The sequence below is a fragment of the Balearica regulorum genome, chromosome 1 (assembly GCF_011004875.1).
Source record: "Balearica regulorum gibbericeps isolate bBalReg1 chromosome 1, bBalReg1.pri, whole genome shotgun sequence".
Taxonomy (NCBI): Eukaryota; Metazoa; Chordata; class Aves; order Gruiformes; family Gruidae; genus Balearica; species Balearica regulorum.
Genome location: NC_046184.1, coordinates 187,246,683 through 187,272,566, shown reverse-complemented (window position 1 = coordinate 187,272,566; position 25,884 = coordinate 187,246,683). Strand labels below are relative to the sequence as shown.

The following is a 25,884-nucleotide window of genomic DNA, read 5'->3' as shown; positions in this document are numbered from 1 at the left end:
TTAACTACTGTTGTTATGAAGTATAACAATCCATACACCTGATTTAACTGTACCATTTCAAAAGCATTATCTACCAGCTTAGATAATTTTAAACTAATCAATACATTGGTAAATTTCTGACGAAAGCACTTATATATGGTAAAAATTAAACAATTGAGACTATCTGAGATGTTATTTAATAAATCATAGAATCACAGAATGGTTTGTGTTGGAAGGGACCTCAAAGATCATCTAGTTCCAACCCCCCTGCCATGGGCAGGGACACCCTCCACTAGACCACGTTGCCCAAAGCCTCATCGAACCTGGCCTTGAACACTTCCAGGGAGGGGGTAGCCACAACCTCTCTGGGCAACCTGTTCCAGTGCCTCACCACCCTCACAGTGAAGAATGTCTTCCTAATGTCTAATCTATATCTACCATCTTTCACCTTAAGGCCATTACCCCTTGTCCTATCACTACATGCCCTTGTAAACAGTCCCTCTCCAGCTTTCCTGTAGGTCCCTTCGGGTACTGGAAGGCTGCTGTAAGGTCTCCCTGGAGCCTTCTCTTCTCCAGGCTGAGTAACCTCAACTCTTTCAGTCTGTCTTCATAGAAGAGGTGCTCCAGCCCTCTGATCATCTTTGTAGCCCTCCTCATATCACATACTAAATCATATAGTTTATGATGGCTACAACAACAACAAAAAACCCCAACTCCCAAGTTTTCAAAGTGCAGGAACTCTTACCCAGAACTTGTATTAAACACCAGAATTGTACTGAATTATAATTTCTGCATTAGTAATTCTAGAACAATTTATTGACTGGTCCTAAATTTTAAAGAGGTGAAATTAAAATCTCTTATCACATTCATTAAAAACTGTAGTTGCAATTTTTAAGATTTTAATTTTAGAAATAGTTCATTGTACAACTCTAATAATTGAGCTTTGCTGCCTCTCACAGATGAAATACCTAGATAACAATACCATGCTTGAAGAGCCATATTTACCATACCATATTTAAATGGCATCTAAATGCCAACTGTAGCTTTATTAGCAGCAGCAACATTTCAAAAGATTCTCTACAAAAGCATTAGTTCATATTTATGTTCAATTTTCCAAGTATTATGTATCAGAGTATTATCATGGACTTCATTCAGCTTGGCCACATCTATCTTTGTTTAGGCCTTCGCTAAGTCAATATGAATGTCCCAAGATCTACTTTCTTCTTATTTCAGACTACAAATGTCTGATAATGAAAAGTAAATAACATTACTTAATCAAGGCTATTCATGAGACGTACATTCCACCATGAGGAAAAAGGCAGGCTAATCTCAAGGCAGTGGGAAACTATGATTAAAAGTTTCTAAATAAGTTTAATTGATTAAAGAAACAAAACAAACCCCATACACACACTCAAAAGCACTAGTTATAAAAATTTTAGTTATATATTGAATTTAAAGAAAAATGTTCTAACACAGGAAGATTTCGGAGTCCTGAGTATTGCTTGCTACTCTGCATTACACACATTTTCCAGCAAGGGGAGCTCGTACCTCACACAGACCTGAAGGTCTATTTTTAACTCTGTCCAATAGCCAATTTATGCTTTCTGAACCCATGGTCAACCAAGGTTATTATGTAATGCTTGCTCCAATAATTTTTTGAAAAAGTATTTTGTACAAGTCTCAAGTTAACTGTGTAACAGCTAATAACACAATATGTATTTGACATACCACATTCAAGGACAAACTTCCTTGTGAAAATTTTCATTTTTGTACTGAGTTACAATGCACATAGGTGCACTGTTTTTAGCATATCAAGGAATTCAGTGTCCCGAGTACTTGGTTTGACAACATTATCCTTCAGGTAAACAACAAAATTATTTAACCTGACTCTAGAAGTAACAGACAAAAAGAAAGTTGGACTAATGACAGGGAGGGATGAAGTCAGGCTAAAAGTTTATAGTTAGATTTCTCTTTGATTAATTTACTCAATCCAAATTTAAGTAACAGTGGAGTTATTACACAGAGTCATTTACTAAACCAAAGCCTTCACAATGGTCTTGGGAGACCTGTCTGTTCCAAGCCTCAGGACCTCCCAGAAATTCTGGACTTAGCCTCCTCTATTACAAAGCTGTTGCCAGATAGTTACATTAAAGATGATAGGAAGTATTAACGTACTACATTCATGCATGGCATTTCTCTATCAAAGGCTACACCTCTACTAGCAACCTACACAGGGCTGGTGCATGGATCCTCAGCACTGGCCTGCACACATCAATACTGTTAATGTAGTGGCTTCCTGGTACAGTTTTGGTCTGTGCAAACCCACTTCTACACAGTATCTTGCTATAGCTCGAGGAATAGCACAGGCAAAGGACATTCCCCAAAGGCAGCTTAAATGCAGGCATCCTGTTCTGGAGAGTGCTCAGGTATGGATTTGAATCAAGTTGTGCCACCTAACCTCAGTGCCAGAGAACGGTCTCTGGTCCATTTTATTTCCTACCATAGGAAGATACACCTTAGATAACACACTCTAAACAGAAAGGCAACAGTCCTGATTAAAAAATAGTTGTAAAAGCAGTTTTCTGTTGGAACAGCCCAAGGTAATAAATGCTAGTATTTGCATTTGGCTTAAGATTTGAATGACATGAGACACCTATCTGTTCCAAATGCACAAGCACATGCTAGTCCATACTGCTCCTTTCATTTAGAAGAGTAAAACACTAACAAATCTAGATGCACATAGACCAAATTTTGCACTGCTAGAAGTACCTCTAGCTTTCCCTTTTCTCTACTAGAATATTCATCAGTGAAACGTCAAGTTAGTTTCATACCATCATGAACTAAATTTAGTTTTTCAACTTACCGTTATCACAATTCTTATATTCCATACTAATTTCCTTTATGGAGCTGATTCCTTATATACGCTCTCTTCTATGGTTTTATAATTAAGAACACTGTGGCAATAGCAAGCATTGTCAAGTAATGAACTGAACTAAGAATGCAGGTGTTGTCAACTAAATGTTGGCATTTATCATTCAAGATTTGTGGTCTTGGTTTCAATGTGATGCTTTTCACAGTTTCATTGCCTTTCAGTACCTAAACACCCTTCTAATTCAGGGCAAGAACAACGGTCCTACTTTAAAAAAAAATACATCTGCCTATCAAATAGTTATAAACGGTTTAATTGTCTAGGTTCTGTTTCTTCTGTCTGACATTTAAGGCAGTACGTGACTCTGATAGCCCAAACATGGCCAGCTTTGCATATTAATGCCAAGACTCAATGTACTATGACAATAACACCTTCAAGAAAAACACAACAAAAGAAGCAGTAACAACATCCACTTATGTACCTGACCTTCACTACACACAGAGAAATTTGACAGCCTACTAACAGTTTCTGTTGGATAGAAATCACTATTTTTGCTTAGCTGATTGTTTCAGGTAAGTTTCTTGATGGATTCCTCTTCTAATTTAGTTAGTTATGCACTGCATCAATAACTGCAGATGGGAGCAAGATACTTTTATTAACAGTCAGTATCTATAAAAAAAAAAACCCACGCACAAAAGACAGTAGCCACATTAACTGCTGTTTGAGTACAACTTTTATAAACCCTTGAAAGTAAAGCAAGTAAATAAACCTATATTGGAAATAGTTCTTGGTGTGGATATCATGGGAAAAGTTGTTTTGCCAACTTGAAAATAGTGACGCTCTTCATTCCTTTACTTTTCTACAGTACATTAATGTGCATCCTCTGAGGTATTTAGTCTTGTAAGTATCCCCTCAAGAGTACTGTCTTTCATCCTTAGCCCCATGGGGCATTTGCCATATATTCAGGTTTCTGAAAACACAAAATTAAGTAAATTATATATGGTACACCTACCATTGTCACTGTCTCCTTCAGATGGGATACTGTAGCTAAAGTTGTCCCATGTTTGTGCCTGTGTAAGTGTGTTGAAGGAGATAGGAGGAAGACTGAGGGATGGGTCTGCTGGAGGGGAGTGATAGCCAGTCCAACCATGGTGGTATAAGGACCAGAGGGGGGATAAAAGGGGGCAGCAGTATTTCATATATGGCATTAGGATTATATGGTAATGACAAAGATGTAATTCAAAGGTGATTAATACAAAATGCGTAATTTTTGAGAAAAGAATGAAAGATGGTGCAGAATAAAAAGAACGAAAAGTTACATGTTAGTACTTGCAAATCATACATTATATGTGCAGTTAAGGCTGTTAAGCTCAGCAAGATCATTGTAACCATAGCACTTCACACAACTTGTTTACAACCAAGTTTTAAGAAAAAGTACCCATAGATTTTACATTATACCCTGACAAACCTTGACTCAGAAGGTGAATATATCAGCTGTGAAGTTTCAGCAATGAAAAGTTCCAGCAATGAAAAGTTCCAATAACAAGAATTTTGCTATTTTTTGTAACTATGTAATAAGAACACTTCCTCCCCAAAAGACAAAGAAAATTTACACATCTATATGAAAGTATTAGTACATTACAACATCCTGGCTGATTTTGATAAGTAGCAACTACATTATCCCTTGGATTCTCATTCTGTTGAAATATGTTCAGTAAGTGCATGTACTACCGATGTTTTCCTTTTGTTTTAATTCACTTAATAGTACATGCAGCACTACTGTTATTTCTTCCTGACTCCTCCAGCAGTAAGTCTAAACCTACAATGGGCCCACCACCCTAGGAAAGTTCTGACCTCCACAACTTTTACAGACTTCCCAGGGACAAGAACAGAGATACAATACCTCTGAAGGGTGATCCTCAATTTGCACAAGCCTTGGAAAATCTGCACTGTAGACAGTCTTGTAACAAACACATCAGTAATGATCCAACTGGGCTCCCTAAAGCATGCAAAAACACAGATTTCCATAGAAGCTGCAACAGAGGCTGAAGACTGTCCACCAGATGAGTGTAAAAGCATGTCATGCCTACAATTCATGACCACTCATCAACTCACTATGGAGCTAAACTTGTACAGCAATACAGTCCTATTCTCTACCCATTCTGCCTTCTCTCCTTCAACTAGTCATGACAACACCTCTTATTTGTTCCTCAAATCCTTCAGGGAAATTTTTATTCTGTCCCCACCATATCTACTCTGCACTTCTGTCTCCTGTCTGGATTGTGGCAAGGATTTCCACCCAAGCTTTCCTCAAAGCTCCATTCTACAGTGATTCAGAACTGGACACTGACATCCTTTAAATATCTCCTGCCTGCGTATCTTCAGCACGTCATCCATCCTTTCAAAGCTTCCCACTACTTTCCTATTTTCTGTCACAGAATTCCTCTCTCTCCTTCTCTGGCCTTCACAATGATGTCACTCCTTAATGAGTTTTTCCTGTATCTGATCACAATGTTCCTTACCATTTCTGCCACAAAAATTACGAACTCACTCATTTGCTACATATACTTCCAACATACATTTCCATGTTTTATCTACTGAATCCCACACACAAGCAACATTCATGCTCCTCAAACTAAACTGAAGATTATAAACTACCTCTACTCTAAATGCTAGACCATAAATCTAAATCAATTTAAAATTACTGTGTAGATCAAAAAGCTGCTAAAACCATTTAATATTAGAAGAAAGTCCAAGATAAAGTTTCAGTAAGCACAGAATGTCCCTATTTTATACCATTCCAAATTAATAATCATAAGGAACTTAATCACATAGACTTTCTCCTTCCCACAATTCTGGAATCTGTATTAACCTGATGATAATTCAGCCAGTGTTGTATAAAACTTCACCTTAACTTCTCTTCATACTCAACTGTTCAAAAGCCCGTTCTCTTCAGGCATGCCTTTTCCCAAAGCCAGTTTACTGTTTCTGCCTATTGGGGCACCAGATCAGCTGAACCTCAGAGTCAGCACAACTTAAACTCTGAGCAGTCAACACCAGGTAACAGAATATAGATTTATGGCAAAGGATAAACAGTCTGTAATTATGCTGGCAATTAGAATTCTCATTATTTTCCAAAGTACACAAATAATGCAGTTAGGGAACAAAACAAATGGAAGAAATAACTATCCAGAGATTAGAAAAACAGTAACTAGCACTCAAAAGAAAGAAAAAACCCTGTCAAGCTCTAATGATCATTCTGCATTCCAACAAGCTTGAAAGACAGTGAGGCAAGCACGTCCACAAACACTAACATTGTGCTTCATATCCTCTACAAGTTATCAAAATAAGACACTGGATTCACAAGCAAGATTATGCTAAGGAAACAGTTGCAATGGAACAATTTTTCACTTCACAGTACCAACTGCTTTGTGATTCCGAGTTTTGTCAGCGCTTCTTTTAGCCTCTGAAGGTACAAATTTTTTTGTTTGTCTGTGTTGCTGTCACTTTGTTGAGCAGAAACTATGAAACACAGTGGCCTCAAAATGGCACAGAACAAAACCAAAAAATATTCTTGAGTACTGCAAGATGTATTAGCAGATGTTCAGGCTTCAAGGTCTGGCATATTAAAGATACCGTGGCAAGAACTTTGCAACACTCAGTTTCAACAGTTAGCAGCACTCTGAACATTATAATCAATTCATTAATCAAGCACAAAGAGTTTAAATTTTTAACTATTTTGAGTGATTGCTTTTCAGAGAGCCAAAGCACTTCCCAAGAGCAAAACTATGGTTTGAAGAAAACTTGTCATGATTGTAATTTTTTTCAGGTTTTCAAAATTAATGCAAATTTGAGAAGCCCATACTGTATGAAAGTACTTAAAATACAGGAGGAAATACTGAAAAAATTTTAAAAATCCTGGTTTTACCTTCTATGTAAACATCTGACCCTTGAAAATAATCTATCAAGAAGTCAAAATGCATCCATTACCTTTCAAAACATTTTCTTTGGGTACCATGTCAGTCATCAGATAGTTTTCCCAATGTTTTGCCTAGCTTTGAAGCAAAAAATAAAAATGCCTTCAGTCCTGAACACATATCAGTATGTACTAACACATAAGTTTACACCACTGTGGTTTATCCTCTGGAAGCACTTCCATTTGTGTGTGTACTTCAAAAAACTGGAATCCTTACCAGAAGTCTAGAACAGTTTACTTTCATCTTTCCAAGAGACATAAATCATTATGAAACGAAGGGTGGTGGTGGTGGGGGGGAAGTCAAATAGAAAGCAGCATTCATTTAAAATAGATGAAAATAAACACAGTGAAAATAAACTCTCCAATTTCAGAAGAGGTATGGTTGCATATATTTTCACTGACTATTTGCCACTGTGTTCCACAGAGCACAATATACACATTTTAGTTAGAACATCTGAATGTTCTTTTAATCTTGCACTCAGATTTAGAAGATTTACAGAAATAACTCAAGTGTAAGCTCTAATGAAATTAAATAGCTAAAACTCATTTCCAACGAGTTTTAAGGTTTCCCCTAAGGCCATGAAGAATTTAAATGAAAAAAGCTATTAAAATAAACTACAAACTGACCTGAAAAAACTTTCCTGGACCATAGAATTGCTAGACCCCTACACTAGTTCAGCTTTAGGGCAATAAAGCAGTATATAATTAACCAGCAGAAATTCAGACTGTGATAGGATGGTTCCAACTCACAAAACTTGCACAAAGTTTTAAAGGAAATACAGTGAAGAAACTAGAGTCATGGCAAGCTAACCAGCTTTAACAGGAAAAACATGCAGGATTTGCAAATATGCCAGTACTTTCAGTATATATGTTAGCAAAAGAAATTTTAATACTACTTTTAGTAGTGTTCTAGGGTAGGAGTAGGAGAGGAAACAATATGCAGCTTCACTACTTCTTTGCAAGGTTTCATTTTGTTACATTGTGCTACAGAGCTAATATACAGTCTTTTTATCTGAAGCTGGACCTAAAGTTTTACTGCTGCCAAATTCCCCTGCCTTACCACGGTATAAATTTAAGATAACATGACTGAAACTGGATGTGATGAGGTGAAAGACTGTGCAGTGATGGCTCTAGGTTGGTGACCATAGTGTATGATATAGAAACGAAAATAAATTCATATTATCAAGTTTTCCGCAACCCATAGCTGTGACGAGAAGTCACTGTAGTATCGGCATACTCAAAGCAATTCAAATATATGAATTTGAATTGCTACAGTGCAGAAAATCAACAGATTATAACCAACTGACTTTGGTATTTAATAATGCTATACACAACAGCAATATAGACAGAGGAAGAACTGTAGGAGTTGTGCACATCTGGACTTCCATCATGGTAGGATTTGTTGCAAAGGACTGCAACCATTGCAATCTAGGCTTTCTAGAAATCCTCTAAAAAAAGATTCCCTAGCCTATTTTGCCCTGATCAATTACAGTCATTAAGTATAGGACATCTTGGCATACTGATATACCAAGATCTGGAAATGCATGTTAAAGTAGCACTTGTACAAGGAGTCACGGTCTTGTCTTGTCTCCCACAATGCTGCTTCCAGTTCCTGGCAGCAGAATTCACTGGCAGCTCAGCAGAACACAGGCTACATCCTGTGAAAGCAGCAACACGGCATGGGCCCGTTTGCCCTCACCTGGCTTTCCCCTAACGGTGTTGTTATAATGTTACCACTGGTCTGTGCAAAATTAGTCAATGTTTTATTTTTTTCCAAATCCTGAAGGATGCATTTGCTCATCATTTAACCCATACTTTAAATATATAGATAAATAACAACATCTCTAAAGTATCAGGGACATACAAGTATACAGCCAGAATTTAACAGTCCGAAAAAACTGAGAAATGCAACTGAACAGATATGTCAAACTGTATATCGTAACTACATGAGAAATTTAAAATATCCTTTACAGGAAAGAAGGGTGGTTCCACACCATTTTCTTTGCTTTTTAAACCCTTTTTTTTTTTTAAAAAAAAACAAACAACAAATCTATGGGTACAATTTCTTAAACATTCAAATGTGAAACTGCTGCCATTATTGCCAAGATATTTTGTTATGGAAACTACAAGCTTGTAGTGGTTTACCAGCATTTGATTAAAAGCATTTGTGGTGAATGCAAGAAACCAGAATTACAGTCTTATGACACTGAAATATACTGTAAAACCTGCAGTTATTCTTTAGAGGTGATGTGAGATGACTTAATATTCACTACCTCAGCACAGAGAAGATAAAACCTGAGTTTAATCCTGTGGCTCATCCTGTTTTTAAGGGAAGCTGTTATTCAAGCCCTCAAATACATCTATAAGGGTTTTTTGGGTTGCTTTTATTTAATACACAAACTGTTGCTTGATAAAAGATTGACAGTTATGCAGATTTAATGCATTGCAAATTCATTAAACTCAGCTGCTGTCTGAAGTAAACATCCAATCTTCCTGTAACGCTTGATCCTTACACAAGCATAACTACTGAAAGACTCACTGCAATGAGCAATTTTCAGAGCAATGCATAAGCATTGTCCAAACAAGCCAAATTACCCACATATATTATTCAACAAAATCTAAACTACATACCAGTTGAGCAAAAATCATACTTCAATCAGTATGTCAGCACAGATGATATATATGCATATACATATAAAATATGTGTATTTATATACATACGCCCATATTTTTGAAAAGTACATATGTATTATTTTATAAAAGAATTTATTAGTAAGAGATGAAAACTGATCCATGTATAATGTACCAAATACATACTTGTTACAAATTCAATCTTGATTCAAACCTATAAAGTGTTCTAACTGTCTTCTAACTGTTGTACAGAAAATGTTTCATCACTGCCTTCTTAAGGGAAAAAAATACAGACATGTATTAATAAACACAGATGTAAAAATAAAAAGTACACACAAACTGGTTAATTTTCTTTCCCACATTACCTGATCGTGGCTTCAGGCCAAAAGGGATTGTGGTGTTTGTAGTAGGAGACACTGTCGGACTTTTATCCTTGTTCTGTGTAATTCAAGAAGATAAATCTAAGTAAGAGTAACATCCAGAATATCTCAGCATAACTGACTGTATAAAATGCAAAAGTTACAATATTTGCACGCTACAACTACCTCACCATAACCTGATCACAATATAGCCTCAAACCTATGATAATCTCCCTTTTTTATTCCGTCCTATTCCTTTTCTGGAAAAGACAAGTTTCTGACCAAAGACTGCAGGATATTCCCCCAAGGTATAAGGAAGCTCAGTTATTTCTCAGGTTTCTCCCACGTAATCACTTGCTTCCATCAAACATACATTTTTGTGGCATAGTACATTTAGAAAAACAAAGAAAAGACATGTTTTGTCTTAGATAGTTTATTTCTTTCATGGAATTAATTACCATTCTGCATGGTATTCTCCATGCAACACCAAGTTTCTGCCTAAAAAGCAGAAAAGAGGAAGTTAAGCATACACCTCAGAGCAGGACTGCCCTTGACCCTGCACTAGGCCAACAGTTGCAGCAGGAAGAATGGACTAGCAGCATACAGGAGAAGGTGAGGTATTACCATCATACCACCAATGGTAACATAGAAAAAGTCCTATAACCAAAATCCATAATGGGAATCCTATTTAAAAAGTGATTCCTTGGGGAACCAGGAACTATGGGAGTCCCATCACCAGGACTGGTGGAAGGTGGCTGGGTGCTCATAAATTTGAAGGTGCTTTACATGGTGCAATGTAGAGGGAGAAGCCCTGTTTCTGCACAGAAAATCTCCATAAGGAACTCCCTACAGTTTCCCTTTTTAACCTTCTGCTGAGATTCACAGTGTGAAAACAATAGGATCAATAAAATCAGATTCCTCTGAAAACTAATCACAAGGACATGACACAACTGTGCAAAAAGAAATTGCACTGAAATCAACAGAACCTGTTGTGGAACAAGGAAGAGTCAAAAAAGAAAATGTGGCAGAAAGAACAAAATGTAAAAAAAATAAATACAATGTGTTATACCAAACTACGGAACTCAGAAACAAGCTTATCAGAAAGTATATTTTTATACCCTAGTAAATCCTCTAAGACAACAAGACTAAACCACATCAAATAAACCACATACCCATTACTGATGAGCTCAGTCATATTTTCTGTGATATTCTATTACGTGTTTCATTTAGTATATGAACCATTCATATAGAACAAATGAGACAGAAACAAATGGCACTAGCATCTTACCTCATTGTGAGAGGTTTGCCCACTTGTATTCCAAACAATTAGATCATTCTGCGTGTTTGGAAAGGGAAAAAAAACAGATCATTTCAGCAACTATATTACTGATGCACTACAACAGGATATTTTACTCATGATACTCAGATACACATTAATACTTAATTCTTTTTTTCACTGAAACAATTCATTTTCATGAATAATAAATACTTTTATGGCTAGTTGAACAACATTTTAAAAAAACTTGTGGAAATCATTTGCACAGATTTGTCATTCATTTTTTAGTTTCAATCCTAAGTGATTATAACTGCATTTATAAGATTTTAATGTTTGTTCGTTCAAATGCAGTATCCAATTTTGTAATTAAACCATTGCCAAGAGTTTAATAGGTGAATACAGATTTTTAATATAGATTTGAAGAGTATTCCATAAGCAATTCATTTTATAATTGCAATATAACATACTTTTTGTTACCACTTCTGCTTTAGTTAAGCTAGAAACATGTAAGCCACATTAATAAATACTAAATACAATCATTAATCCTGCATCAGTCATAATGCTGCAGAAACACAGCTGGCATAATTAAAAACAAATTATAACTCAATTCAAAAATCATTTCCTTATGGCCAAAAATGGAAACAAAAATAAAAGACGGCACTTGGAACACTTGGTCCCAACAGTCACAGAGCTTTCCAAAGGTTAGCAAGATGGGAAGGAAGATTACACACCCATTTTGCTTCATGACCTTTCTTGGCTACTTCTCAAGCTTAAAAAAATTCCTCAGCTTTAGACATCTTTCATAATATTACCTCAACCACTTTATTACGTAGAATAAACAGAAAGAAATCTTACTCATCTGATCCCAGGCAGTTCTACCTGGGGACTTGCATGCTTGAGCGCTCCTGTGCTCAGGGACTATGTTCTTGTGACAGACCTACTAGTTATGCCTATGTTGCAGGTCTAATCTCTTTCACAGGATGCAGGTCACTAGTCAGAATTTTGAATTTATACTAAATTGAATTAATTTAGTAATAATTTACTAATTATTTAGTAAATAATATTAATATTGAATTAAGAGTAGTAACACAAGTGCTTACTGTACTACACAGAATGTAGCATGATTAAAAATTTGCTCTTGCAAGATATGTTACCATTTCATGGAACGTGCCTTGTGCTTTCACCTGCATACACAGTCCAACAAGTGTTCAGGAAGATTTATTTCTTCTTTTTAAAAGGTTCTTAAGAGTAAATTCAGCAGTGTCCTTGTTAAACAGTTCATCGCAATACAGAGACCACACACATTTTGACAGTGAATTAGCCTTATCTGTTAATCTCAGCAATGTAATAAGAACTGTTCCAAATAAACTGCAATAACCCCAACATACAACAATGTAACAAAAGAGATGAACCAACTCAATGTTTCTGAATTTGATATTTTAAAGAAAAAACAAAGACAAAATTAAGACTAAAAGTCACAAGCATATCAAAGGAATATTTGACGGTAATGATGATCATACTCAAGAATATTTGAAAAGCACCAGGATAAACCAGCTGCAATCTATGTCTGGATAAGATAGACCGTATTCAGGTACTACTAATGTAGACAGAACATTATGTAATTTTTTTCTCAGAATCTTCTTGCAAGAGCAGTCACAAAAATCCCTATACAAACAAGTTCTGAAGTAATAACATATGCACTAAATATTTAAATTAGATTTTTTTCATAGTTCTTAATTTCTGGATCATTGCAATGTACACAAAACTTAAAATATTTTTGAAACTTTAAAATTGTCATCTCAACCTGTAAACAGTCTGTTTGTAATATTCAGCACATTAAAAATACTGCTGTTAACAAAATCTTAGCAGCTTATATAACTACGAAAGTATTTGGGGTGAGGGGAAAGAGGAACCAGGTGTTTCATTTTATTGAAGATCTGATTTTGAGGTGACATTTTTTCCAGGGGAATGCAACCATTGCAGCTACTATAGCGTTTACTGGAATAAAAGACTTTTATTAATTTCATTATATCAGTTTTCTCCCCCAAGAGATAGCTCAATCAACTTCCTATTTACAGCCAAACCTTGAGATTCATGCTAAGGCAAAAAAACCCAAAACAAACCCAAACTCAATGACCTAGACCCAATATTATCTCCACACACAAACTGACAGAATGCAATGATCTATTCCAAACATTTCCACACTTATTGCATCTAGACACCTCCATACCTGACTCAATAACCATTTTTCACCCTGCTCACAAGTTCTCACTTCAGGCTTTGCTTTCTCCATAATCAACTCCCTCCTCCTCTGGAATTCTAGTTCCTCTTCAGCATTTTCTCTCTGTAAGATAAATAACTCTTTAGACTATCACTGGAAATAGAACTATATCTTTTTTTTGCATAACATTACCTCAGAAGTATTTCTTACAAATACTTTGATGAAAAGTGAACATAAGCAGATACTATATGTTTGCAGTTCCAATGCTAACAAGCAGATAATGTAAATCTAAACATAATACATCATAAAGAATACCAGTTCACCGGTCAGGATACAGATCAAATAATAAGCAGCATATATCACACTATAAAACCACATACCATACTTTATATAGGCTCTGTAACTATAGTGACAGTGGCCTGGAAAAACATTGTTAGCCTACAAAATATTTTTTGATTATTCTTAATGAATGTACTCTTTTGCTACACCAGAACAGGGAGATAGGGGAGGTGGGATAGTAGAGGAATATGCATAGCTTAACTATGAACCAGCATACATGAAAGCCGCACACAGGGTGGGGAAAAATAAGATGAAAAAGTAACCGATAAACCCAGAAAAATTTTATATATACACATATAAATACAATTCCATAAAAATATTAAAGGATTAGTTTTGTCTTCCAACCTACTAAATTTTCCCTTCCCTACTTGGTAGATTAATTAATGATGAAATTGTTGGCTCCTCTCCTGTCGCCCTCCACCCCCCAAGTATTTTTTAACAATACACTCCTTAACGTACCTGACCAAGGGAAGACGTCTCCATCTGCATTTGACTGCTATGTATAAAGATAAACAAATGTAAATATGTAATTCATTGTGTAGAAACTTGAATATGATGAATCTAACAAATGCATTATTGTTTTCTAAAAAAGGTAGATAAACACACTTTACTGTAGACTCCTGAAATTCTAAAGCTGTTGCTGGTTCCATGGGACACAGATTCACACCACTGCTCTCTGAAATATCCATGCTTAATCTGCAAGGTTTGAAATAAAAACATTGCACTGGGGTATAGGTTTGGTAATCATTCTGTTCCATATTTAATTTAAAAGAAATGGATATATGAAATACTTTTATAATCATGGTTCTAATCTGCTCAGCGTTATCTCTTAACTTTTTGAAACGCCTCCTGATGCTTCACTATCACCAGTTCAGTCAAAGCAACGTTAATGCTTTCTTCCCTCTGCAAAATGTCACCCTGAGCAATGGCTTGTATCAAAACAAAAGGACCTGTTTACTACCAACGACCATGTCATTATCTAGAAGATTACAGATTTCTGTATCCAACTTCTAGCACCCTGTGTTCAAACAGAAGCCACAGCTCTGGTTAGATCTTCAAATTTAAATTAAAGTGGATGAAAATAAAGCAGTGCAACAGTAAGTTCACAACAGACAATGATCTGAAAGCAAGCAGTGAATATAGGAAAGAGAATATAGGAATCTGAAAATACTGAAAAAGGTTGAGTCTGACATCTTTTTCCTGTCCAGAACTGAAATGCTGCTTATGTGCACACAGGGTATGCACATTGGAAACTCTGCAGAACACTGGGCAACAGTAACTGGACAAGCATTTTACAAGGTTAATAGCCACATCCGTTGACAAAAATAGCTCCAATTGATACGCTCTACGCTGAACTCTAGTGAGTGCATGCCAGGCATGTCAGCATCACCTGCTGGTTCAGTGTCTACAGTAGCTTCTCCTTCTAACTCCTAAATGGCCTTCAGCATGAGATAAGGATAATTCTGGCTATAGTTATTTCAACTAGGTCATTCTGACTAGGTGATTTGAGTTACACTGATGCACAAAGGAAACCTCTTTGGGGAAAGTTATAATTTTTGACATGATCTAGGTTTAAATTAAAAGCACATGAAGGCTTTTGTACATCTTAAACTAAGGAGCAATGGAAGCATTTACATTCCTTTGTGGATCTGGACAAAGACACAAAAACTATTCAGTATGAAAACCAACATTTTCTCACACTGCTTTATATAATGCAAGTATACAACAAACTGCTTTGTAATCCAGTAATTATAAAAGTAATGATGAGAAACCCATGGCCCAAAGGATTGGAAGTCTGCAGCACCATTTGGCAAGTATTAAGCACCCAGGCGTATCTTGCGGGGCAAGTCTCTATGTTAACATACAGGAGACATACATTGAAAAGCTAATATAGCGCTCAGTAAATCAGAAATAAAAATTCATATTTTAAGGTTAGAAAAAGAAAGTGCAGCCACAAAAAAACCCCCCACAACACTACATAAAAAAAGTAAAAACGACATGCATGATATGATTAGCTATTTTTAAAAGCCACATTTCCAATTTAATATAGTGTTACTAATAAAAGCACATCTGAATATGCATGGAGAAACAGATTAATTTTCTGTATTTTATTGCCCTTTTTAATTTAATGAGAAAAACTAAATATGTAGGAAATATTGGGGCAATATTTGACAAAACCCAAAATTAAAAAAGTTATAAGGCCAGCAACTGAAATTTTTTTAATGTCGCTTTTTTCCCAAACCAGACTTTTTTCCTTTTTTAATTGCAACACTTCTCCCCTAAAGTAATAAGCGTCACAGAAATAACAGGAACTAAAAAGCTTTACTAATTTGTATGACTTTTTATTAACCAAAAATACTTGTGATTCAAGTATTTAATATATGATTCAAGAATTCAAGTATTCTTTATACGATTCAAAAATAAAGCCACGTAATTGTCTCTCTGGAAATACTAACAGGAGTGAATTTCTGTCCTAAAAGTACAGAGGCCTTCTAGGTGAAAAAGCAGTATCAGAATAGGCATTTAAACTAAAGAACAGTGTAGTTGCCAGAACAAACAGCTTGGTGAACTGGCCAAGGAAGGAAGGAGAAACAAGGATACTTTAGGCTGGAAGTGACAAGGAAGTTTCTAGTTTTCAGAGAAATTAAGCTCTAGACCAGCTACGTCATAGAAGTAATGAAAAATGAGTTAAATAGTTTTGAAATGAACTTAATCAATTTCTGAAGGTGATTACACAAAGAAAAGCAATAGCAAGCATCTGGACAGAACTACCTACACCACTCTCGTCGGTCCTTTTCAGTAGGACAAGCATTTATTTTTCTTTTAAATATTTATTCCTTTGTTTATTCAGAGATCTGGAGTCATTCCACCTGACTTTAGCCACTGACAACAGGCACCTAAATTATAAAACCTTGCCTTCTGTAGTCAGGGGAAATCTAAATCACTTTCTTTAGCTGCCTCTTCCTCCTTTTGATTTCATAGGGACACTACAGAAGCTCCACTACTAATTCAGGCACCTCCTTTATGTGCTCCATTGAGGTGGGATGAAGCTGAGCCAGAAGACCTTCTCCAATCCCCACAAAATACACCAAGCATTAATAAGTAGAGTTTATAGTCCCTAGAAGAAATGTGACTGTCCTAGACAAAACTTCAGAAAATGACAGTAATGTACATGAAATGAATGGTTAAGAGGTGTCTCCACCTCTAAATTTAGGTTTCTTTTAAACCTGAAATCCTTCTTAATTTACTGGCAATCTTGTCTAGATACTGAGAGAAAAATGCAAGTTTCCTTCTTAACTATCTAAGTGCCTCCTGAAAAACATCAATATGCTAACAAAGCACTTTGTAACTCCAGAGACCTTTCAATTATCGGTTAAAAAAGAACTCTAAAGTCATTCAGAAAAATTTTTTATACTTTACATTAGCACATCAGCTATTGTAAGCATACCTGTTGGGATCCTGTAATAAATCTACTGCTTCTCTTAGTTGTTCTATCATTGCTATATCAATAGTTTGCTCTTCTGATAAACTTATTCTATAACAGAAAACAAAAGCATTCAAAAAAACAGATGTACAACAGCAATTATCAAGGGGAGTCTGAATTTCAATTTGTGAACTATATCTTCCAACTGGCATGCAAACACTATAGAGGGGAAAAAACAGCCTCTGTGCACAGTAGTACGTGCTGGATTTATGGAAAGGGTTTCTTCTGAAAAAATTCTCCAGCACTTGGTCCTTAACAAAGGCCCCCAGGTCTAATACAAACATACATAAACAAATGTGATGAACTAAAACTTTTAGGATTCAATTAAACAGACTGACTTCTAAAATTGAAAATTTATCTATTAACTGCACTCATCACATACATTAACACAAGTACTAAATACAGTGAGTCTTTTAATGGACCGGCATGCTTTCTTTTGCTTTTCAACATTTGTAATTGTTTTTGGGGTTTAGAAACACAATCACCGGTTACTTTTGCCTTTTACAAGGCTCTTTTACAAAGTACCTATTCTTCCCTTCCTTCAGTTTTTGTTCTTAAATCCTGTATGACTCCACTATTCTGAAGAGTGACAACTTTACAGTACAGACATGCTAAATCCTCCTTTCTTATGCACTCTCCTCAGCTACTGATGTTCACTTGCTCTGCTCCTGAATTAATGTCTATGAATTAATGATTGCTTCAGGGTTAAAATTATAACAAAAGAAGAAAAAAGACTGAGGGATTTTTTTCCAATTAAATTACATTTTTAAAATGTACATTAAATTTAGATCTTACAAAGATCCTTTTTTACCAATGCCATTAACAGACTAAACATCAAAATACCTAATTAAAAAGCTTGCACTCCTCATAGGTAAAAATATTACAGCATTATTGGTGCATACGTATCATTAGTTGTAATACAACATCCACTCTATTCTGCAATAATGTGTAAAATATTAAGCACACACAAAGTGCAAGGCTGTGCCTCTGTCATGCCTCCAAGGCTACAGAATTATTAACTGATATGGAAATGCCAATTCTGGTCAATCTAATGAAATGACACAGCTAATTACTTATAGATTCATAAAAAATACTTACATTTCATCCGTCTGCCATTGTGTGTCCTCTTCTATTCTCAATAATTCATCACACTCTGCTCTGCTCTGCAAGCAGACAAAGCGATATTGAGAACTGAACTTTGCAATTAAGTAGGCAGATAAATTTTGCTTTCAGACTCAGCTCTGACCTAATTTATGTAACAGTTTAGGGTGGCCAGTCAAAGCAATCCAACACTTCTGTTCCACTCCTCACTCTACCCCCTTTTAAGATACTGATTACAAGATCTTCTACTCACTGTTCAGATTTTATTGAGGTCACAACAGACCTTACCCTCCTTTAACTGTAAGAAGAAAGCCAAGCAGCATGAGAATTCTTTATTCTATGTCCCAGATTTCAGTTGTGCCTTTCTAGTGTATGCAAACAATGCTTCAATTAAGCACGACCCTAACTCTCCTCTTACTTGCTCTCCTCCCACAGTCAGATTTGTTTACATAGTAAGGAAATTCCAAATATGCAAACAGTGGCAATTACATACTTTATCCATAATTATTAACAGGATTTCTACTCAACAATTTTAACAGCTCTGAATATTTTTTTTAAACGAATCAGAACAAAAACCACGTGCAACAATTCATATCAGTCAGCTGGTTATTTTGGGTTCGGCACAGGCATAGATTTAGAGCCCCCACTGTCCTACCTATAACTATGAAGTGCTACTTATGAGAAAACTTGACTTTCTTTTATGCCTCCATTTGGTGCTTTGCAATTTTCTTTTCTCTTTCATCTCAGATAGGCAGGAACACTGAAATAGTTCAGTTGCCAGTAAAGACAGAAGCTTTCTGAATGAACGTGCATTTGTGCTAATAGAGAATGAACAGCAGAAAACAGAGAGGCTTATCCTCTTTTGTGTCATGCGTTTGGCACATCAGTCGCATCACACTGTACCAATAAACACCATCCAACTCTGCCAGATGTGTCACTGAAGACTGTACCAGTTTCTCTAACATTCCCCAAAGATGGCCCATTCCCCAGCAGAATGAATAAAGACATTCTTTTTTCTCCTTACAGGAATGAGCATGTGATTTTTCCTGTAAGAAGGGCACACATCATAAGATGACAAAAATGCAGCCGTTATACTGGAAGGTGATTCTCAGTCTTGGGGCAAAATTGTATAGATACGATAAATTCATAAAAATTAGGACTAACATTTGAAAAATTACAAACTCCTCCAAGTCTAAGCTCCTCTTGCACTGCAAGTTGTACTGATTTTATATATGGTTTGGTTAACCAGAATTTCAATTTTAGAAGACGCCCGCTGTCCCAAAAGGCATTCTAGTACATGACTAAATATAACCCAAAAACCGCACAGACTCAGAAATGCACACAAGGAGGAAAATGCCCTGAGTTCAAAATCCTCAGAATAAAATGCATGTACTACCTGTTCAAGTCAACAGCTGCTGATCTCAACTGCCATAATGTAAAGATGATATCAAAATTAAAAGAAAGTAAATTGCTCACTCTAGCAATATTCTTATACTGAAATTCAATAAAGTAACCTGTATTTCCTGAACCACTGTCTGCAACACACTATTTCAGATAATATTGTCTTATTATGATAGAGGACATTCCCAACCGAAGAGTCTTCAAATGGTACACTGCTGAAAATCAAGATGATGAAGTGAGAAGAACAAGGAAAGAAAATACAAAGTATATACATAATATAATGCACAGTCAGCTTCAGATGCGTGTACCCCTTTGTCAGGGGAGCATGAAAGTATTCTATCCCCTTTTACCTAGTTTATTCACCTCAAACGTGTGCACTTGCTGAAAATTTGTATGCAGGAAATCTACAATCATGTGTTAACATATTAACTATTTAAAAATACTACTAATGGTAACATTTTAACTGTCTAAAAAAACCATCCCTCAATCTTTTTTTAGCATAGAAGTCACAAAAGAACAAGCCACTATAAGATAACCTGTAGTGTCCTAAACATCCACCAACTATAAATAACTCTTCCTAACAATCAACACTACTGAATTCACATTTGTAAGTAACAAAACACAGTGTCTCTTCACACCACTTAAGAATCTCCACAGAAGGAGAAAATTAGTCTAAAAATATCCATACCAGATAATCTCTTTTGGCCTCTAAGTCAAGAGGAGACATCACGTCCACAGAAATGCTACAAAATACTATTATTTCTCAAATATCTTTGCATTACAAAGGATCTAGCAAAAGTATCCAGCAAATAAATTTTCACAGAAAAAACCCCAAACACACTTGCTCAAAATTTCTCTAGAATCTTGCAAAAAATCCTCAGTCTACCTAGCTACATTTAATTTATAGATCCATCAGGCAGTTCTTGCTATATAATAAAGCAAGTGAATTTCATGAGTTACCACACAACAGCAATCACTAATGATTCATAGTACATTTCTATGGATTCTATTGCAGCTTTCTCAAAACACGTATGTCTAGACATATTCCACTAAACCTAACACCATAAATAGAAAAAAATCAGTAAATGACAATACGAATGGGGAAAATACAACTTAAACTAGACAAAAAGGCACAACAGTACAATTTTTAAAAGATCATTCGTTATGAAAAAGAGTTCAAAAAGAAAGCATGTTTGACAGTTCCCCAACAAGAAGCCACATGCCAGGAAGATACCACATGACTGATAAGCAAGTACTCATTATCATGACAGAAAGACAAGATTAATACTTTCACATAGATTAAGCAACTACCTATGATGTGTAACCAGCAATCCAGAGCACCAGCGTTCAGTAATGAACATCTAATGGAAACTAAAACGGTACCCAGACCTTTACATACAAAAAAGACTGATGGGTATAATCTCAAACTTTCGTATTGTGGATAACCTGTGTTTTCTTACATACTTCATTACATATACACAATTATTCAAATGTACTTTCCTATCAGCTACAGCATCTACAAAGTTCATAACAGAGTCAGGGTATAATCCCAAAATCTATCAAGAAAGGAAGTTGCCAAATCTTGTAAAAGGTAGGTTCCTAGAGTAATAGATTTTATTTTAGATTTGATATCATTCGTCTTTACAGATCTCTCAATTTCTACTATAATTTTAAAACATTTAAGAAAATTTATTTTAATACTGTAACATTATTTCATAACTTTAACCATCACAGTTAACACTGAAAGTCATCTTGCATTTTACTAATGTAACAAGTGCAAAAATTGCTCAATTCAAAATATAAAGCAAATCGTACAGAATGCACTTGCTATTTTTTCTTAAAGCTTTAAACATAGTTAAAGAATAACTCTCACACATACTAGGAAGAGAGTTATGTGTAAATTGACCTCCTAGATTACTGATAATCACTTTAAACTTATCTGCTTATTTTTGCTTTCTGTATCTTTTATGACAATGAATATCAATTGCAGTCTCTTATTCATTACAATGTCTGCAGTTTGTCATTCCTGTTTGCTCTATACTAACAAAAGTAGCGAAGATATTTCCCCCCAAATTAAAACTGTCACAAACTCACCTTAATGTAACTCATAAATTCAGTAGTAAGGGTATCCGATTCATCAAACTGGTTTCCTGTTTCTCTTGACTTATCATTGACAATCAAGTGAGAAGATCCCTGATGGAATTCCACTAATAACAACAATAAAAAAAGACAGAGGAATGATTTCTGGTTCAGCTCAACACTTGTCACTCAACATAAGTGTATTAAATTATAGAGCTCAAAACCAAAGTTTAACTTCAAAGCATATTAAAAACTTCAAACAAGTTAAGACTTTTGCATTTTAATGAGTGATGCCAATTCATTTTGAAGTTGTAATAAATCAAAACCCTGGGCTCATACAGCTGGAGATCAGAGGCATCACAACAGGCATTGATGGAGTCAGTTTTGAACTACACCAAGTATGTCTTGCCAGTACCAGCACGAGAACAGTTGGAGAGCTAGAGAATATTTTAGGACATTCAGATGTCTCAGCCAGTGACTTGTAATTTAATGCAACTTCAGAGTTCTTATACTATAACAAACACTCAAACTCACACCAAATGATTCAGAGCCTTCAGAGCCTATGCCAATCTCTTGCTTACGTACACTGCTTCCAGGAGTATGAGGCAGTAATAATTTTCTCCTCTGCCTGAAGTGGTCTGGTCCTATAACTTACCCTCTCCAGTCTGCTAATAAACACTGCAGGTAGGATGTAATGCTTTTACTATGTCACTTAGTATTCTACTAAATTCTGATGAGTATCTCAAGTTCATTTCATCGGGTATGTAACACTGGGGAAAGGCTGATCTATTTATGTGGCTTCCATATGCAACTCACTGAGTTCATCCCGCCACTTATCATTAGTATGTGCAGACCTTGGAGAAACATTGTTTATCAGTATGTATATATAATTTAGAAAAATGTAAGTTACTTTAATAAAATTTAGATAAAATTACACCTTCTCTCAAAATCTGAACAGATTTATTTCTTTCCAGTGGAAATGTTACCTCTGAATAATAAAGCTTTACATATGCATTAAGTCCAACTACAGAAATGGACTCTGCTTTTGTAAAAGACTGATGCTTGTTGGGCTGTGATTTTTGCAAATTGAATTTAGTCTTATACACAATTGATAGAATTTCCTCATATTTAACTTTCACTTCTTTTACATTCCAACCTTTTCTTGAGTTAACATGGTGACCTGAATCTTCCTTTACAACCTGATCTTCTTCTACGATGTCCGACATTGGAACATTAAAGCTGATAGTATCTTCATCAGATGGCTAAGAAGAAGAGAAACACTTGTTTCAGCTCAAACCAAGACTGATAAAAATGTATGTATTACAAAGAGTGCTCGCTAAAGAGTGGCAAACTAATATGGGAAAGGATACCAGAGCATCTAATATGACCAAATCCTGCTGTAGAAAGCTGTAGTCATGCTGAATACATCCTCACGGGAGGCTTACCAAGCAGCAAAATTCATCTGTTGTCTTTTCCTATCTTGCTCACTGCTCTAGTCCTCTCCCTGCAGTGACACCATTGCACTGTGCTGCTCTCTACGTGCCTTCCTGGAACAGCTGAAAATAGGGACTCCTTGTAGCCACCAAAGTCTGTAGAAAAACTGAGCCTCATATCACAGTCCTTTTTTCTTTCCCTCCAAGACTCTTCTCCCCTGCATTACCATGTGGCTTGTTAATTTAATGCCTACAATAAGATGAGCTTTCTAGGCCCAGGCAGTATCTTTTATTAGATTAACTGGTGGAGCTGAAAAAAAACCCTATAAACTCTCTCAAGTACACTAGTTTTTCCTCATTGGCTTAAAAGCTCATCTATTTTTTTCAGCTGTATTAACTGGTACACTAAGACACATTACTTTTATCTACAAGCTTATCTTCTGTACGACTTAACAGATCGTGGCTACACAAAGAAGCACTGACACTCTAGCCTTCACTTCTGTCCCATGCCACTAGGGCCCTGCTATTCTGTAGGACTGGCAGCAACCTGCTCACAGCAGGACCTGATAATGTTCTCCCCACAGGTGAACTACAGAAAAAAATAGTAAGCCTTTGACACCTTGTCCCACAGCATTCTCCTGGAGAAACTGGCTGCTCATGGCTTGGACAGGCATGCTCTTCTCTGGGTAAAAAACTGGCTGGATGGCCAGGCCCAAAGAGTTGTGGTGAATGCAGTTAAATTCCAGTTGGTGGCCAGTCACAAGTGGTGTTCCCCAGGGCTCAGTACTGGGGCCAGGTCTCTCTAATATCTCTATCAATGATCTGCATGAGGGAATCGAGTGCACCCTCAGTATGTTTGCAGACATCACCAAGGTGAGAGGGCGTGTTGATCTGCTGGAGGGCAAGAAGGCTCTACAGAGGGGTCTGAACATGCTGGAATGATGGGCCAAGGCCAGCTGTATGAGGTTCAACAAGGTTCACTGCTGGGTCCTGCACTTGGTCATAACAACCCCCTGCTACAGGCTTTGGGAAGAGTGGCTGGAAAGCTGCCTGGCAGAAAAGGACCTGGGGGTGTTGGTCGACAGCCGGCTGAATATGAGCCAGCAGGGTGCCCGGGTGGCCAAGAAGGCCAACAGCATCCTGGCTTGTATCACAAACTAGCGTGGCCAGCAGGACTAGGGAAGTGATCGTGCCCCTGTACTCGGCACTGGTGAGGTCGCACCTTGAGTACTGTGTTCAGTTTTGGGCCCCTCACTACAAGAAGGACATTGAGGTGCTGGAGCATGTCCAGAGAAGGGCAGTGAAGCTGGTGAAGGGTCTGGAGCACAAGTCTGATGAGGAATGGCTGAGGGAACTGGGGTTGTTTAGCCTGGAGAAAAGGAGGCTGAGGGGAGACCTTCTGACTCTCTACAACTGCCTCAAAGGAGGTTGTAGCAAGGTGGGTGTTGGTCTCTTCTCCCAAGGAACAAGTGATAGGATGAGAGGAAATGGTCTCCAGTTGTGCCAGGGGAGGTTTAGATTGGATATTAGGAAAAATTTCTTCACCAAAAGGGTTGTCAATCATTGGAAGAGGCTGCCCAGGGAAGTGGTTGAGTCACCATCCCTGGAAGTATTTAGGAGATGTGTAGATGTGGTGCTTAGGGACACGGTTTAGTGGTGTTGTTGGCAGTGCTAGGTTAATGGTTGGACTCAATGATCTTAAAGGTCTTTTCCAATCTAAATGGTTCTATGTTTTTATGAAAGATGCAGTTTCCAGTAGCCAAATTTTTATTCTTGCTCTCCTGAGATAGAGAGCTTACCACTAAAATAGTCTCTCAGAGCTTTGCAAATCTATTTCCCAACAAACTCACTGGTGTAGCTCATTCTTTAGATGCTCTGTGTTTCTGTGACTTCCTTCTCTGTGCATACATATTGCATACATGTATTCTGTAATTATAACTGCTATAATACATATATAGTAGTTTGCTCCCTTTCCCTGTTTATCAGTTCAGTCCATTGTAACACCTCATCTAAAATGGAATAGGAGATTATTACATATAACCAGTTATTCAATTCCATAGTGACTAGCTTCCAGTAGAATTATGCCATTCTTGCTACTTATAGATATTCAAATTCCATGCAGAAAATATTTTTTTTAAAAATCCTGAAGCTAAGGCTTATGATAAGGAATGGAACAAATCCGCTCTCCTCTTAAAAAATCGTATCAAAAGATACATGTGGTTATTCCTATTTGCCAAGAATACCCTGGACTTAAAACATTCTGTAAATGCGGACCACCATAAAGGTGCTCCTTTATGAATAAACCTATGTTATTAACTCTAGGAATTCACTGGCTGTATTCTTCTGCTGAAAGACAAAAAATTCAAAAGGATATTCAGGCAACTGGTAAAGCCTTATCAAAATGATGAAGCTTTATAATGACGTGAACTAACACTGCAGTACTGTTCCTATTTGTCAATTTTTAAAATACATTTAAAATTTCAAAATAAATTTTATTTTAAACTGAAACTAATTAGTATCTCAAACAGAAAATAAACAAACCACAGTCCAAGCAGTCTAAGCACAAAATTCACTAGTTCTTTTAGAACTGAAACAATGACAATCCAGCAGCATTAAAAAAAAAAAGACACGCACAATATAAACTCATTCAGACAACCAAGGTTACAGTGAAGTTCCTTCTTTTTCTTTCAGGTTGTATCTTATGTGACATTTAAACACTAAATTTAGTTATTCTAG

General features: G+C 36.4%; 1 protein-coding gene across 5 annotated transcripts in view; it reads right to left on the bottom strand.

Moving 5' to 3' along the window:
• The window catches only part of LRCH1 (leucine rich repeats and calponin homology domain containing 1), a 132,401-nt gene that overhangs the window by 28,753 nt on the left and 77,764 nt on the right, over positions 1–25,884 (bottom strand). For 2 of the 5 annotated variants that reach the window (XR_012833305.1, XM_075741831.1), the window contains exons 8-16: positions 22,872–22,977; positions 21,731–21,843; positions 18,233–18,297; positions 17,099–17,185; positions 14,257–14,346; positions 14,110–14,146; positions 13,321–13,434; positions 11,103–11,150; positions 9,821–9,893 (exon numbers count right to left, since the gene is read on the bottom strand). Coding sequence is in view for 1 of the 5 variants with exons in the window: in XM_075741831.1 (XP_075597946.1) it covers positions 9,821–9,893; positions 11,103–11,150; positions 13,321–13,434; positions 14,110–14,146; positions 14,257–14,346; positions 17,099–17,185; positions 18,233–18,297; positions 21,731–21,843; positions 22,872–22,977 (733 nt within the window). In the remaining 4 variants the exon portion in view is untranslated. The remainder of the gene's footprint in view (positions 1–9,820; positions 9,894–11,102; positions 11,151–13,320; positions 13,435–14,109; positions 14,147–14,256; positions 14,347–17,098; positions 17,186–18,232; positions 18,298–21,730; positions 21,844–22,871; positions 22,978–25,884) is intronic. The other 3 variants (XR_012833302.1, XR_012833303.1, XR_012833304.1) reach the window with 3 other exon arrangements.